This window comes from Epinephelus lanceolatus, chromosome 6, assembly GCF_041903045.1.
Source record: "Epinephelus lanceolatus isolate andai-2023 chromosome 6, ASM4190304v1, whole genome shotgun sequence".
NCBI classification, from domain to species: domain Eukaryota; kingdom Metazoa; phylum Chordata; class Actinopteri; order Perciformes; family Serranidae; genus Epinephelus; species Epinephelus lanceolatus.
The window spans coordinates 46,218,279-46,235,658 of NC_135739.1; the positions used below are offsets into that span (position 1 = coordinate 46,218,279).

General features: G+C 39.3%; 1 protein-coding gene across 1 annotated transcript in view; it reads left to right on the forward strand.

Moving 5' to 3' along the window:
- Window positions 1-17,380, forward strand: part of naaladl2 (N-acetylated alpha-linked acidic dipeptidase like 2) — an 814,243-nt gene that overhangs the window by 696,159 nt on the left and 100,704 nt on the right. Inside the window, exon 14 of the mRNA XM_033621483.2 lies at window positions 3,385-3,474. Within this exon, the coding sequence (XP_033477374.1) occupies window positions 3,385-3,474 (90 nt within the window). The remainder of the gene's footprint in view (window positions 1-3,384; window positions 3,475-17,380) is intronic.

Here is a 17,380-nt window from a genome sequence, read left to right on the forward strand (position 1 = left end):
TGCGTTACTTTAAGCCTTAATAAAACGTAAATGAGTGGGTTATATGATGGAAGTAATTATTTATGGAGACCAGGGCGTTTTTTCTTCCAGTCTGTAAATGTGTTTATTTCTGCTGTGAAGTTCAACATTTTAACCTGAGGGTCTACAGGGATTGGGTCACTTCTGGAGCCAGCCTCAAGTGGACATTTAAAGAACTTTGTCGCGCTTCTACATTGTTTTCATTTTTTAGCCTTGAGGTTGCTGCTTGTATATAACACCCTGCTAATCACAGTTCTCCTTAATTTAAACTCAACTCTGAGAAGGGTTAATTCTAATTTCTTCACAGTAGGAAACCCACATTACAAACCACAGATAAGAAATTTTGTGTCATCAAAACCCGGTTTTATTTCTAAATTGTGAAATACAGACACTTTGTCATGCCCCTCAGTGTCTAACAGCGATTCACAGGACGCCCTGTAGCATCTCTATGTGATGCTGAACTGAAACACATTGTAAAAAAACTACTTGGGTTGGTTTAGAAAAAAGATCATGTTTGGGTTAAAATAGGTACTTTCTGACGTAACATAACATGACATGTAAATACTGACATCAGTGCTCGCCAACTGTATGTGGATTTTGTAACAGTACATCAAAAACAACATTAACTTTTTGGATGTCGGTATGTAAGTGACATAGTGTTACATTATGACGCTGACTTTTGGTTTCACAAAGGACATAAACTGAGGTCTCCTGGATCAAACTCTGGTTTTGTTTGACCCATCCACCTTCACTCCCTCCCACACTACACAGACTATCTCACTCCTCATACCGAGTCACTTGCTCTCAGCGTCAAGTATTGCCATGGATGGGTTTACATTAGAGTTAGTCAAAAGCCTGGTGCATGCCATAAAGATGCTATAGGGTGCCTTTGGCGTAGATATAACACACCAACGGGGTGAAAGAGCATTGGTATTTGACGCCCTGGCTGAGAACTGGCTGGATATCCACATTTCTACAGGGTGCTCCAACCAGTCTGCATCTGTTGATTCATCTACGCTCAAGAAAGCCATGAATTCAAATCTTTAACAAATATTAACTTATTGTCATTTGTATGTATGCACAGGTATGTCACTTGGTTGACACATGGGTGTGGTTTAAGGTTATTTACCCGGGCATTTAAATCACTGCCGGTAACAGAGACATTTTTCTGTTGACCGTCATGTCGGATCACTGATTGTAAGTGTTTATTTTGTTTGATGAATAAAACTGTAGGGCTGTAGTCAACCAAAGAAAATCTTGGTTGCCTAAAATTGCACATAATCTTCAACTAATCGATTCGTAATGGGGGAAAAAAAAATCTGCAGTTATTTTTACTTCTGCGGTGGTGTGTCTGTGTCACTCTGCAGTTACACCTCCAAAACACTAGTCGGTGGTGGAGGACTGTGTTAAGTGCTGTAAAGTTTAGTTCAAATAAAACTTTCAAACACAAATACGCAAACTGGCTTCACTATAAATTGCAGAACTGACAGACAAACACTTGTCTTTATCTGGACACATTTCCCCCACCAATACAACATGCTAACATTATTAGCACAAGTCTGTGGCATTTTACGTTGTATAAATTAGCCTAGCGTCCAGCGATCTTTCCCTCTTCTCAACCAGGGACAACAGCAACAACATCTACCAAAGGTTATGGTACATAATTTGGCTCCATAACAACTCACAGTGTTCACCGACAAAACAAATGTCTTATACTAAACACGTTTTCCAAACAAATGCAACATGCTAACATTTTACATGGTATACATTAGCCTAGCAACGAGCGGAGATTTCCTCTGCTCATATGAAGCCAGGATAAATCACACACACGAGTTAAAATGCTATTTTATTGGAGGCTCTACTGTCTTCACAATTTAGTTTCGTTTCGTTTCCACTGAGGGAAAAGGTTTCAGCTTACAGAAAGAGACAGGAGGTCTGCGTCACGGCGACGCTGAGCGCCAGAGTGGGAAAATCCAACTTTCTGTCAACAACGTGGGTGTTTTGAAAACACCCCCATTTTCACAGGTAACTTGCGGCTTTTTCATTGATAGCAGTCACTACAATTATCTTTTCCTAACCTGGTGTTTTAGTTGCCTATGTTTTACCATACCTTAACTAGTATATTTGCCATACCCACAGTCTTTCCTTATCCTTAACCATAGAGCAGTTGCTCATTTGCAGATATTGTAGAAAGGCCCTAAAACATTATCATTGAATTACTTCTTGAGTTTTGCAGAGTCATCCAGTATTAGATTGTCTGTAGTATTATTGTCTGATGATAGGTGCACGCAACCTGCACAGACATACTTACAACAGGACCACCACTTACTTATTCCATCATGCTGTATTGAAAACTTAGGGTCATGAGCCTGAGTTAATTAGCGAGGAACTTTTAACCTCTGGATTTCTTAAACAAATATCCATGTCAAGACTGATTTTACCAGAATGTAAATGTCCAGTTGACAGTTCTGACTGATTGGACACGCATCTGTAACAAAACAGACCAGTCAAAGCCCACATGTCAAATTAATAAATGGAAACCATTATTGCCCTTCACAAAATGTGTCTTGCATGATGGGTTTTCAGAACATATATTAAACAGAAAATGAGCACTTACACACACATCATAAGCCTATGTACAAAAAATACATAAATACATTGTTATTGGGTCCATCAAGGAGACTTTTAACTTCAAGCACCCACGCAGGATGAGAATGTAACTACGTAGTGTGTCTGAAACTAGTAGATACACAGGACTTGTCAGATATTTCTTGATTTCCAGGTGACATTGAGTAGAAACTGAGTGTTTGAACCTTTGAGATGCTTAGCTGTCTGCTACTTAATTTGACTCCATGAAAAAAACAATTCCTTCACAAAGGCAGCGGCACGACTTTGAAGTCTCAATGAGGTGCTTTGTTTTGGGACAATACACAGTACGCCAAGGTGACAATGAGGTAGTTTTGGGGTGTGTGCACGCATGGTTACATGACTTTGTGTCAGCATCTGGGACTGTGTGTGTGTGTGTGTGTGTGCAAGCACAGTATATATGTCTGTATTTGACAGCAGAACAAAACGTCCTGGCAGCTTGGTGGCCTTGAGAGCAGTTACTGTTGTTTCCTGTCAAAAGCTTGACAGGTCACTCCACTCTTAGAATAGAACAAACTAGAATAAAACATGTAAGAAATGTGAGGAGAAAGAGGGTACGCTTTTGTTTCATTTTTGCTTGGACTTTGGAATCACTGTGGTGCCACAAAAATGTTTCTGAATGAGAAAATGATTTGACTTGAAAAGACAAGAGACGGAGATTAAAAAGATGATTGTGGGGTCATGTGTGAAAATTGCTTCTTCTTCTCTCTGTCACCTCAGACCACCAGTTTCCTGTCAGAAGCCCAATTTTCTGCTGAGTCACCAGAGAGCCTGGATCCACTTTTCAAGTTCCATGAGACCATTGCAAAGGTAGGACCACCATAATTATCCCACTTCTACCAATGCAATCTTCATCTCCCAATGATATAACACTGTAAAAGTATTTGCAGTCCTGTAAATGTAATAATATTACAATAGGGTTAGAATAGCCTTGATTGAGACCTTTTTTTCTGTCAAGTGCAAAGCTCGCCAAAAAGGAGGGGAAAGAAAGAGGCCAAATTCTGCAAAGTTCTAGCACCAAAATGAAGGTTACCATACTGTAATCCTAGTTCTGTTAGCACAGGCAGAGCCTTTCACTGGACTCTATGGGTTGTACTCTGGATTGTGTTGCGGTGCCAAGGAGAACCTAAACAGGCGGTGGATGTTTCATCAGCTAGTGAACAGATCTGCTTCTACTTACATAACCTATTAGAATAATCTCGTTATATGGTAAAACTGAAATTGCTTTGTTTAAAACCTCAGTAAAGTTACTATATTGACTATATTTATGTTTTTATCTGCTGCTAATAGCTATAAAAACTAGCAAGGCTGAACTTCCTAGTTCTGGTCCCAGAGCAACAGAAAATACAAACCCACTAGATAGATGGTAGGCAGTGTTATTGTAGAGATTTACATGGTGGAAAAAACAATGCCAGGAGCATGATTTACCCTTACCAAGAGCCATGACCCGGGCTCAGGGGAAGCAACTTTAGAGTCAAACAAAGAGCCATAATTTGCAGAACAAAGTTCATTACAAGTAAAGTAAACAAAAAGTTAACAAAGAAACAGAAAGTGCTGGATGATAACTGCTGATGAAAGTAGCTGCAGTGGATGAGAGAGAGAATGTGAGTGGAGCTTGACGGGGTTTTTGAAGGCCAGCCAACAGGTGCCAGGAAAACAAGGGATGATGGAAGGAGCAGTTCCAGGTTACCTGCAAAGCACAGCATACAGAACAGCAGGGCAGCACTGGACATAACACCAAGAAATATCTCTTACATTTAAGGTCCTAAAAACCACCATAACATCTGGTAGCTTGAAACAAATGTAAAAGGGTCTGAGGCTTTGCATTGCTGCAATGTAGCCTCTGGCCACTAGTGGCAGTGCTGAGCCCACTGCTGCTGAGCTGCATGCCATGGTGAGCAAAGAAGAAATCCTGCACCGTCTTTAATTTTACATCCTGTGTGTTCCGATACCCTTACTACCGTACTACATAGCATGACAGAAAAAGATTAAGTATGTTCTAATACATAGTATGTCAAATGCAGTATGCCAAAAATAGCAGGATGTTCTACCACATGTGGTCCGATTTTGCAGTATGTAAGCCAACGTGCTTTTCTGGCTATTCTGACCCACAGTCCTCTGCACAGTGGAAGATTCCTCACATCAAACAGATGACATCTTAACGGCTGTTTGACAGCTGATTGACAAGAAGACAAGAAGAAGATTGAGAAGTCTCAATGACAGATATTAGTGCATGAAAATAACTGAAGACCAGTAGAATGGTAATAATAGGAATATTGATTGTTTAAGTAAACAAAATTATCATTAATGTTACAAACAACAATACGATGTAATTATAAAAAATAACAGTGACAGAGAACTGCAGACGTAATTTCACTGTCGCAAATATAATATGTTAGAATCTACAATCTGTGCAGTTATAACTTTAAATGTAAACTACACACATTTGCAAAGTAACAACAACAGAGCTGTCCTGGTTGATCTCCGTCTCTGGCAAACTTGTTAAGTGGTGTTTGTTTTATCTCCAAGGTAACGGATATAAAAGCAAGAGGGTCAAACGAGCTTTGGCCTTTCCAGTCACTATATTTGCATTTCTCAACTCTTTGTCCATCATTTTCATAGCTTTTTCTTGAGAGCATGCTGCTTACGATCCGGCACCTTGTTGCCACCATTTTATAAAGTCCCAACCTCACCTGTGTACTGTGCCCAGGAAATTCCCAATTATGGCAAAATAAGAAGAAAATAGGAAAATACAGCAAGAGGTCAGGCTCTGCAAATAAATGCACTGCCGTACACGTCTAGTGGGCCATAAGTGATGAGTGAGAGGGAATGCTTTTGCCTCAGTCAAAGCTGTTGTTGTTGGGTTTTTTTTAGAAGAATCCTGGACAGTATACCTTTAAATTATTTTTATGTTTGTATATTGAAAATTCTACCTGTAACAGATTTTGTGAGTCACTGAATGACTGAAATATCAGAGTTCTTGAAGATGATAACCGAGCTAACACAAACATTATTATTGTGGCTGGATTCAAGATTTTAAATCAGAAAATGGACAATTTTGAGTCAGTCAATTAATTTACTTCATGGAGCAAAGTAGCCAAAACTGAACTGTTCATCTCATAGTTTTTATGTTCATGTAACACTAACTCTTGGAAGGTTCATGATAGCTTTCTCTTTCACTGACTTTTGATTTGAGATGTCTGCACAGGAAGAAGCACTGGTGGCTAGGCAATGGCAAAGCGAGCTGTAGTCAATCACTCAGCTGGTGTAGCACATGAAATAAGCCAGGTCATTAGCTAAGTACAGCAAAAAAAGGTCACCATCTATTTTAGTTGTGACACTCAAAGCCTGATAATATTTATTGATATTCACTGGAGATGAAGCACGCTGTGCACCAACAATCACTACTGTCTTTACTTTCACTTTGCTAGTATAGCACATCTGAAGAAAGCCCTGCCTCTGAGAAAGAGCCATTATCCACTTGGGGTTTCACATTTTTCAACTTTGCACATTCAGGGCAGTTTTCCAAAAAAATGCAAGGTGTGTTAGGAAAATAGAAAAAACATCTGGAGGTTAAAAGCTGCATGGGAAAGAAAAAACACTTGAAATAAAAGAAGAAGATCACACAGGATGCAACATCCTGTGTGATCACAGTTTCTTCTTTTCATCTATTGCCTTAAAAGTTAGAGCTCAGTCTTGATTCTACAGTGACTTATATGTCAAAGTAGATAATTTCACACTGCTTATGTAAGCTGTGGCCAAATTAGAATTCTATCTGAGCAAACAGTTCTTTCAAAATAACCCTGACTGTTATGAGGAACACTCTTATTGCTTATAGTGTTGATGCCGCCAGCTCACCACAGCTCTCGCCACAGTGGGATAGCTGTCTCAATTTATAAATTACATAAGGCACAGTGACATTTTCATTATCTTTTATGGAGGTCCAGCTCCAAATGAACACACTTTATTTTGAGATGTCCTTACCTTGGCTCCTCATATGTGTGAAATTACACTTAGTTTCTAAGTACGCCCTGGCAGGAGAACTGCACTGCCAAAACGTACAACCTGTTAGCGAGGATAGTAGCTCAACGTACTACTCTGTATTTTCAACTTCTCAACACCCTCTCCAGATAAATAGACAAAGGATACTTTATTCAGTATTGCAGAAAGTGGAGGAGAGGACAGAAGCAGATTAATTTGGGTGAGAAGGATGCGTAGGAGAGACAAAAGCACAAAAGAGGCTTTTCTTCTGGTGAATATGGTGCCATCTGTGTATTTAGACTCCTGTAGCACTGGGTATGTAGTGTATGTCTGTTTAATGTATGCATGATCTAGAGTGACTTCAAAGTGTTCTAGTTGTGCTGAGTAATTTAGAAATTAATATATCATTCTGAATAAATGCATGACATTGTTAAGCAGTGCAGTGGTTGTTGACATTCGTTGAAGTGGGTTGTTTTACTCACCTGTGTGAATGGCATTGTGTGACTCTGGAGCACTGATAAGTCCTCCATAGTCATCTAAGTTTTAACTTCTCTGCTTGTTCATCTCAAAGCATAATATAACCAGTCCACTCAGCCTCTCTGTATACATTTATATAAGTGGCTCTGTGTGCTGTAATACAGATGCAGATGCTGTTTGAACATCTGTCTCCCCCTTTGATTCATTCTTGGTAGAATCCTTCTAAATGTGTAATTTATAGGGATGTACAACATGTACATTTTTTAGCTGATACCGATAAACAATAATAACCTGCTTGACATGGCCAACATGATAACCAATAATTTCACATTTTTGTATTTTAAACAGAAGTGTATAACCTATAGTTAATGTACACCTGAGGGTAAGAAAGGCTAAGATATAGTGAGCAAATATGGATGATTTAATATTCCATAGCCCTGAACAACTAAATCTCAATAACATCACTATTGTTAACACAACATAGAACAGTTCTGACTCTCCCATACCTGCCAGCATTAGGCTGGGAAAAAGAGGGAGATTTTCTGGGCTACTGACAAATGGCCTCCCCTCAATGCCCCTGCCCCCATATTACACTACAGATGAACAAAATCAATACAAGAATGTGAAAGTGAAATGACTTTTAATCTGTCCTAAACGCATATATAACGGTAAAATGAAAATAAAAAAAACATACAATATAAACAAAAAAAGTGTATAAAAAGTTTAAACTTAATGTCAAAGCTAGGCTATAGTTTTCCATTTTGTTTCTAGGTTTAGGCCTCATGTATTGCAGCCTACACAGCTATTTGTGGAGAGAGGAAGAGAGAGACAGAGACAGACAGAAAGAGATGATGAAGCCCATTGTTTCTGTGTAATTCTCTGGTTTATCAAGTGTGTAAACTACACAGCAGACTGAAGGCTCTATTAACAGTGACAGAGTGACAGCTGACTCATATGAATGGGTCCAACATGGGCTGAATGCGCTTCGGCAGATCCGCTTTACATCTGATGTATGAAACATCTGTGTCATCATGCTGCATTTTTATAAACACATCCACACCATCCTCACTGTCCGATGACAGACTTGCCTAGAACTAGAAGAGCTGAAGAAACTGTAGGGGTGATGTGGTTTGGGGAGTGTGAGTGTGCGGTGAGCAAACAGAGTCTCAGTCAGAAGACGTCAATGGCAAGGAGTGGAGTGATGGAATTAGGCAAGGGAGAAGGCAGGTTTCGATACAACACCAGTAGCTTTTATTTATCTCTGATTTGATCTTTCTGTCTTTGTCACAGCTTATTTTCGTGTGCTGCATCAGAAAAGAGATAAAGAGACAATATAATTACAAACAAACAACGAAGTGGTCAATCAAACAATAAACAACAAATATGTATGTGTGAATATACAATCCACAACGAAACAGTAAAATGGTCAAGCGACAAACAATCTTACATGGCTCCTGGCACATGTCTGGGAACAAAGAGATTAGGATAGCAGAGCACATGTCAGCAATGCCACCACAAAAGGCATGTAAATGAAACAATCAAAATGATGAATTGACCACTCACATTAACTTGAAGACGCACACAAATCAGGATACATGGATATACTGGAGTGCTGGCAGGGAGCGCAAAGGATGAACTGAGGGGTGAACAAACAATTTATAGTCTCCACCCATTACCTGGCAGGTAAGGTGGGCGTGGTCAGGTGCCAGGTATCTGCTGGGTTCACTTTGGCAGATTCACCATATTTATTTGTATTTATTTGGAAAGAAAATGAGAAACGAGAAAGCATCTGGTCCAGGGAGTCTTTTCAACAGCAGTGTGCTACTGATACACCTCACACATTGACACACACCTCAAACAAACAAGCGGCTCTGTCTCACACACTCACACAGCGAGAGAGAGAGATTGTCAGGCAGCACAGTCAGGCAGAGTCGACATGCTCCACACTGGGTTGGCAGGTACAATACAGATTAGTTATTATTAGTTAACAAATGCTTATCAATGGGTTTAACAACAGAGTAGAGTGTTTATGGTGTGAGTTTTTGTGGCCATTTAAAGGCTCAGTGTTGGATATGATCTGCTGCTACTGTGTTAGTTTGTGCCAACGCTCTGGAGATCTCTCAGTCTCTCAGTGCTGCCTCTAACCTGTTTATCAGCAGCTGGAAGTCTGCTGATCTTTATAGAGTGTGTCGATCGGGGGTCTGACACACGGCGCAATCGTGTTTTCTCCCTCTGGAAGTGTGACAGACTTCCACACCATGACAACATGTTTGGCTCTTTAGTCAGTGTGAGGCGTACTCCACACTTGTTCTTCTTCTTCTCTGTGTTTATTGTCAGCTCGCAAACCAACTTTTAAGGGTACCGCTACCTACTGTATCAGGGTGTGTAGATGCTGCCTGTAGCCATGCTCACGCTGTCAGTTTAAATCCACTACAAGTGCTTGTTTTTGCTAAAGAAAGACTCAGATTAATATTCTAAGTGTCTGATAACATTTAGAGAAATGATCCCTACAGAGATAGACCTTATAAAGATAAAGATCCTTTTTATTTAATTAGAAATGTCTATTAGAAATTTAATTAGAAATGACTCGATGATTTAAGGGTCATCTCAGCCAAACCACAGTTGGTGATTGTTGGAATAGTGAAAAGATGAACCAAGATGGCTTTTGTGGGTGTTTTTTGCTTGATTGTTTTTGTGTGTTTCTGTCGACTTTGAATTACATGGGTAAAATTATGGTTTATTTAAATGGAGTCTGGAGGCTTTGGCAATAGCAATTTTGGGACTGTTTGTGGTCAAACAGAAAGGATTTTAATCTTTGAAACAAACTTGTATCTGTAAGGATCCTTTCCACCAGTTGCCAGACGCTCAAAATAACAATCTGCACCTCAGTCAGTGGCAAAAACAAACACTTGAAGTGGATGTTAATTGATGGTGCTAACATGCCAATTTCAAAACTTGGTGTTCCCATTAGTCACTTAGACACTAGAAAACATGGGATGCATGTTTTCATTTTCATGCTGTAAATTTTGTCTAGTGTTAAATCAAGTCAATAGTCCTGTGGGTTAGTGTTTGTTTCCATGAGTTTTCTTGAATTAAAAGAGGCTAAGTTGGCGCCTACTCATCATTTTCTACAGCTGCTTCACAGTAAAAACTTTCAAACAAGAGAAGTGCTAATACTAAACTAAACAGCTGAAAATGATTTACAATTTTTCCATCATCTCTCTTTCCCTGTTATTCTTTGCAAAGCAGTTTCATTCAAAATTTGAAACCTGCATTGTTAACTTCCATTGGCAAGAACATGTATTCCATCAACTGCATGCATGTGTGTTTTGTGTGCGTGCATGAAAACAAGAAAACAGGGACCTATTTGTGAAAACTTTCCCTAATGGTCACAAACTTCACAGGGTAGCTTTAATATAAAAAGCTAAAACACACACACAGCGGTGGGACATGTGGTGCTGTGTGTGGCCCCGCTCTACAGAGGGACAATGTTAGAATGGAAAAGGGTGACAAAGAAGTCTGGTTATTGCACCATAATTGACACAAGTAAAGCCTTCCTTTGGCAGTTGAATATCCATTATATCTGCAGTCAGCTGTCATTCCTTAGTGGCCACAAATATGGCTGTATCTTTATCAAGATAATGTATAGATATGTGATAGCAATGTTATGTATAAACCTATGTATTGTCTGTGTTTCTTTTTCTTTTTCCACGTTTTGTATGTAGGACCGGAAGATGTACATTTTGTAAAAAGTGGTGTCTTATAATCCCATGAGGGATGGGCCAAATATATGGCACGACACAGAAATAAAAAATGAATGAATGAATGAATGAATGAATGTATTATTTGAGCTATAGAACCCTCTACTTTCCATAACTCTGATCTACTGTGTAAAAAATGGTCTCTAAAGCGTGCACATGCACGCGTGTGTGTATTTGCGTTATCAGCAGTGTATGGCATTATTGTCCACTGTGCAGGCGACCTTCATGTCCATTCCATCCCTGCTGGATAGTGATTGCTTGGCTGAAAAGCTGCTAGTTGGCAGCTCATTTTTCTCTCTTGATGTTCTTATTTTTTATTCGACACCTCCTTCATCTTAGCAGTGACCTCTTCACAAAGACAAAAAATTTAGGACAGGTCATTCTTGTGACTCAACACACACATGCACAGTGTATCTAAACTGTGGCATATGTCACCCCCATCTTAAAAGGGGACCTAAGATGCTTTTCCTTATTTACTGTCACATATATAATGTTACAGTGTCAAATGATCATATGAAATCTAGCCAAAGTTTGAAAGAATGAGTTAAACATATGCAATAGGCAGTTTTAGGCAGTAGTTGTGGCTGGAGGCATTATGTTTTTTGGTTGTCCAACCATTCGTCCGTCCCATTCCCATGAATGTAATATCTCAAGAACACCTTGAGGGAATTTTTTTCAAATTTGGCACAAGGGTCCACTTGGACTCGACGATGAACTGACTCGATTTTTGTGATAATAGGTCAGAGGTCCCTGTGACCTTGCATCTGTCTCATTCTTGTGGACCTGTTATCTCAAGACCACCTTGGGATTTTTTCCAAAAATTTGCATTAACTTTCACTTGGACTCAACAATGAACTGATTAGAATTTGGTGGTTAAAGGTAAAAGGTTAAAGTCACTGTGACCACATTTTTTTACAGAATTATCTTATAGGATAACATGATGAAGTGATGACATTTCATATCGAAAATGTACAGAAGGGGAGATTTTGAATTGGTGACACTAATCCTGGGTGCTCACGTTGAAACTGTACTGATTGTATAGATCTTCTGTGCTGCGGGGGGGAAAGATGTGTGTGAAACATCCATGTTTACACAGACATAGATGTAAACTGTAAGTGCAACTTGAATAGGTAATGGAGGCATACAAAACACTTACTGATTTGCTCCTTTGCACCAACAGCCAACAGGAATAATTCCTATGGGTGTCATAGAGCTTGCACCCTTGAACCTAAACATCGTCATTTTGGGGCAATTCCTGAACGACTTATGCTATCATTTGTCTCCTTAAGTATCATCAGTAGTATTATTACTGCTATGTAACAACTTTACAACTTTACAAAATACCCAAGTTGTAGTTCTGACAAAATCTACATTAAATATTTAATAAGTAAAAAAGTTTCAGGAGTAGGCGTCACTGACTGGACCAGAACCTATGATGCATCTTAAAATTAACTACGGTAACTCCATCCTATGCAGCTTCCTTCATCTGCTGGGTGTTTCCAAACTGCTAAAAATCAAAGTACCTGTATATATTCCAGCAGTACTATAACATATAACCCCTTTGCTTCTACAGTGCAACCATTTGCACTTTGGGTTTGCGTTTGCCTTTGGGGTAAAGATTTGAGTGGTTCCCTGAGGAGATTCCATTGCCTCTTGAACATAGTGTTACCAAAAACCTGACTCGTGCTTTTTTTCTAGTGGTACTTGCAACAATGTCTGTGATCAGACCCCAATGATAATATTTCAAAACGTCTGTTTTGACAAATGAATCTGTCAGCATCCACAGACAGTGCCATTATAGAAATGAGTCCCATCAATCAGCCCAAGGAAGTGTGGTGTGTATGTATAAATGTATAAAAGGAGCCTCTCACATCTCCACAATGTTAGTTTGCCTTGTTGGGAATACAGTCAGTATCATCAGTGGCATATCTACTGTGGATGCTCTCAGTTATGGAACTATTGTTCTCATAATACTTTAGGGAATGTAAACAGGACATACACTGATTTGGCTATTAGCAGTTCCTTTTTTTCAATATAACCATGGGTATACAGACAACTATCACTGGATTTCTTTGAGAATAGTCATGTTTTTAAGTTTTCCAGTTTTTTTTGTGATTTCTAAGCAGATTTATGGACATGTGGACATCAGAGATAATGATAACCTTAGAAAGTGTCACTCCAATTCTTAATATTCAGGTGTGACTCAAGTTATGTCCACCAGCAGAAGGAGTGCGGTTTTTGATGTAAACTGCGGTGATCGGCTACCTCAGGTACCTTGACAGTCACTGCTGCTGCATCTACTGACTGTGTCGGTCAGCTGCCCAAAGCTACAGGTTAAACCTCAATAAGTAACTTCCTGTTTTGTATTGTTTTTTTTACAACACCATGCACCCCTATCTCGCAGTTTGAAAGCCTCTGGTCTCGGATCTCAGACATAGGTCAAACCCTTTTACTGTGAGCTTTACAATTACAATATGTTTCATAAGATTTAGAGACCCTCCGTAATGAAATGTGCATGAATGTTAGCAATGATGTGTTAGGATGCCTTATGAGTTCCATAGAGCAGTAGAGTGTTCTGGTTATTGTACATGTTATGTATAGTGCTTACCTCATCCTTGAGTTACTTTTCAGGGAACAAACACAAGACAACACAGTATTATACAGGTTTCCATGTATAATGTTGCTGGTGGTGGCATTAGGTTGTAATGTCCTTAGAAATTTAAGAAATAAGACAGTCCCATACTGACATGTTATGTCATCTCACATGTCAACCACAATAACTGAGATGTGTTTAAATGTACTGACTGACAACAGAGGTGTTGTTTCAATACTCATAGCTGACTCTTCCAGTCTTGCAGGTTGATTGTAAGGTTGCCTGGAGGAGAAACAAGGTTTGGGATTGCACTAGTGAAGTTGAAGCAATCTATGGTCCATTCCATTCTCGTGAACATGATATCTCAAGAACGCCTTGAGGTAATTTCTTCAAATTTGTCACAAACATCCACTTTGACCCATGACCATGAAAATCTGATCAGTTCATCATTGAGTCAAAGTTCAAGGTGGCTGTGACCTCTTCTGTCTCATTCCAGTGAACATGATATCTCAAGCACACCTTGAGGGAATTTCTTGAAATTTGACCCAAAAATTTATTTGGAATCCATCATGAACTGATTAGAGTTTGGTCCAAGGAACTCAAGAATTTAGACGCTAATTATTACAAAATTTCACACAAATATTGAATAGGATAAAGTGATGAAATGATGACATTATATATTCAAAAGTTCAAAGGTGAACTTCACTTTGACATCATAATGATCTGCAAAAACACTTTACTGGCCACAACTCAGTGTCATATCTCAGAAACAGACGAGAAGACATTTGGACAGATCCTGAATGAGTGTCACTAATCTTTGAAACTATGCTGATTGTATTGGTCTTCTGTGCCACTAGGAGGAAGAGGTGTGTGAGGCATCCATGTTTTCACAGACAGGGATAGTTGCTCTAAGTGCAACTTGACTAGTGTGCAGAGGCAAACAACTACAAGGTGGTAATTTTATTTTTCCATTATGTTTGCTATTTTTTGTAATGCTGTCTTATTTCCCAGTGTTGACATAGGTCAACTGTTAGTAAAAGCAGTGGTTTCATCACATTCCTTCTGCAGGCTGACACATCCTGGCCTCTTTACTCTTACAGTGTGTTATGTCTGTATGTTATACCAGGAGTGTGCCACAGAAGTTGAATGACAAGCACCACTTGCACTTGCAAGTTGCACTTGAGCTTGATAAAGATTATTTAGCAACTCTTTAAGCACCATGGACAGCAACATTGACTTTCTGTGCCCTAGTGCTGACTTCAAATACCAGACTCAGGTGGTTACAGTTATTCTGATTAATTAGATCTGTACTTAGGCTGAAGTTGGGTGGAGCTATGCTGGGAATGTCATAAGGTATCCAAGTGTGATGTGGTTTGAAGATCGATGAGCAAGTACGTTGTCAATGTTGTTAATGGTTTCACCAAAACAGGAGTGGGTGTGAGATGTTTGTACAAACCCACGGAGTCCTGAGAAGAGTCTAAAAGGCCAAATAAATTAAAACATGTGCATGTCTAGGTTGCAGCCATGGTGGGCAGAGGAGAAATAGGGTTGTCATTTGGCCTTAATCATCACATCCTTGGAGATCAGGCAAAGTGCCAGATGTTATTTGTGCAGCTTGTAAAAGGACTGGAAAAGAGAGAGAGAGAGAGAGAGAGAGAGAGAGAGAGAGAGAGAGAGGCACAGAATGACAGTTACATAAAAACACAAGGCCAAGGGTACACTGACACAACATGTTATGATGAAGGGCAAATGGGAGGTGGCAGAGATGTTATTCTCCATGTTAAATATTCAGATGGGGAGGGGGTACAGCAAGGCTGAGAGCCTGCGTGACCTCTTTTGTGGTTTGTGTGTTGTATGTGTTTTGAAATGGCAGGCAGTCACACTTTTAATCAGCAACATTTCTACTTTCTGTGTATGTGTGTGTCTGTGTGTGTGCTATATGTACTGCAGCTTCCTGTGCTAGGTGCCAATTTAGTTGTAAGTTTAAAAGAACATTACTTTGTTTTATCTTTAGTTGCTTTGGTCATACATGCCTGTCCTTTTTCTAGATCTTGAACTTATGAAGATTTATGTAAGAGAGAAAGAAAATACATATATCTATTTATATTTGTATGTATGGTCAACCAAATATTTAGACGAAGCTGTAACAATAACCAAGCTGACAGAACCTGAAACTAAATTAAAAATGAATTGTCAGAAGAAAAAAAAATTGGGATTATACAAATTGATCAACAGTGCAGTTCAAAGAAATTGGGAAACCAATAACAAAAAAATGAATTATCATTTTGTAAACAGAACATATTACACCCCTGTTCAGATGCATGAGATTGGTGTCTTCAGCTCTGATCTTTGTTGGCACTGTAAACTAGGATAAAAGTACTTTTCTTCATGTGGTGTGGGTTTGCACTAAAATATATAGCATCTCGGAAAATTATATGCAATCCCTGGGAAAAATCCTTGACTATACTATTTGTTGTGATCCAGCAATGTGTCTTTTGAAATACACTGTCAAAAGAAAATGGTCAAAACACAACAAACTAATTTTAACAACCGTGCGCATGACAGCTAAAGGACTGATACTACATACTGGAAGGACGCAGCTGAAAGAGGAACTAGGGCTTCTAACATTCTTGGAGATGATCTCCATGGAGATCTCCTTTTGTCTAAATGAGCGATAGGATGTTCAATATTTGACATTTCTCCAGTGCAAAGCTCGGGGCTGACCTTCCTGCAGCCCCTGAGCGTGCGCTATATTAAATAATAGGGAACTCAGACAGCGTCAAACAACGTCAAAATACGTCCCCTAAAAGTGCATTTTTTCCACAAAGATAGGCTCGGATTGTTAGTATAGTTATCCGACAACATAACGGAAAGGAGAAATGAACATCTGTGTTTACCTTTAGCTGGATTCGGACATGTTCCTCTGCCTGTTGCAATTTTAGTATATGTGCTACCGAAGTAACACTGCTCCCTCTCTCCTCGTTCGCTCTTCAGTTTGAAGGAGCTCTGCATCCGTGTACGTCCGTGTTATCCGTGTTCCAATAAATACGGGTGGTCACAAAATTCAAATGGCTCATCCAGATCCAGTTGGTCAAAATCAGGTAAAAATTTGGAAATGTCGGAAAATAGGGACCAGGTTGAAAAAAACATTAGTTCCCCTTTAACGTGAGGCATTGTGACAGTTACACATTTGTTGAAACCTCATTTACCCTACATGTAAAAGACTAAGCACTTAGACAAGTTAATTATCTTCTTATCCACCAACTATGATTCCCCGTGTTAGTTTAAACTAAAGGTTTTTGACACTGCTCTCTCAACAGCTATTTGGTATGAGTGTGAGGTTTGGTTAAAGGTGCCCTTAAAGTCTGTTGTACCTCTTTGCATGACTAGGGTGACATCCCTACTATGGGTGAGGTCTACTATGCCTAACCTACGTAACCTGCCTGTTGGAGGCAGGACTACCGACAGTACAAGCTTTATGGGAGGAAAGCAAGCCAGATTTTTGACCAAGATGATAAAAAAGAGAACCAAATCATAAACTCACTTATCTGGGATTATGGAGAAACAAGATCATGTTGGGAGCGACCATGGAGAGATAATTGAGAAATTATGAACTAAAGAGGTAACAAGATACAAGCCATCAAACAAGATGGATCTGTCCACTTACTTAATACCAGCAATACATTGAACATTGAAGACTGTAATGCCTAGCTCTATACTTTTGTTCCTATTGGCTGCTATTTGGCTGAATCATTTGCATGTGTGCTCAGAAACTATTCCCAGTCTCTACCAATGCTTTATCATCATCATACGTTTTTTGTCCATACAACTTCCAGTAAATTTCAACACATAGTTTGAATAAATACAACCACCTAAATCTTAATCCGAGCACAGTCGAAAACTG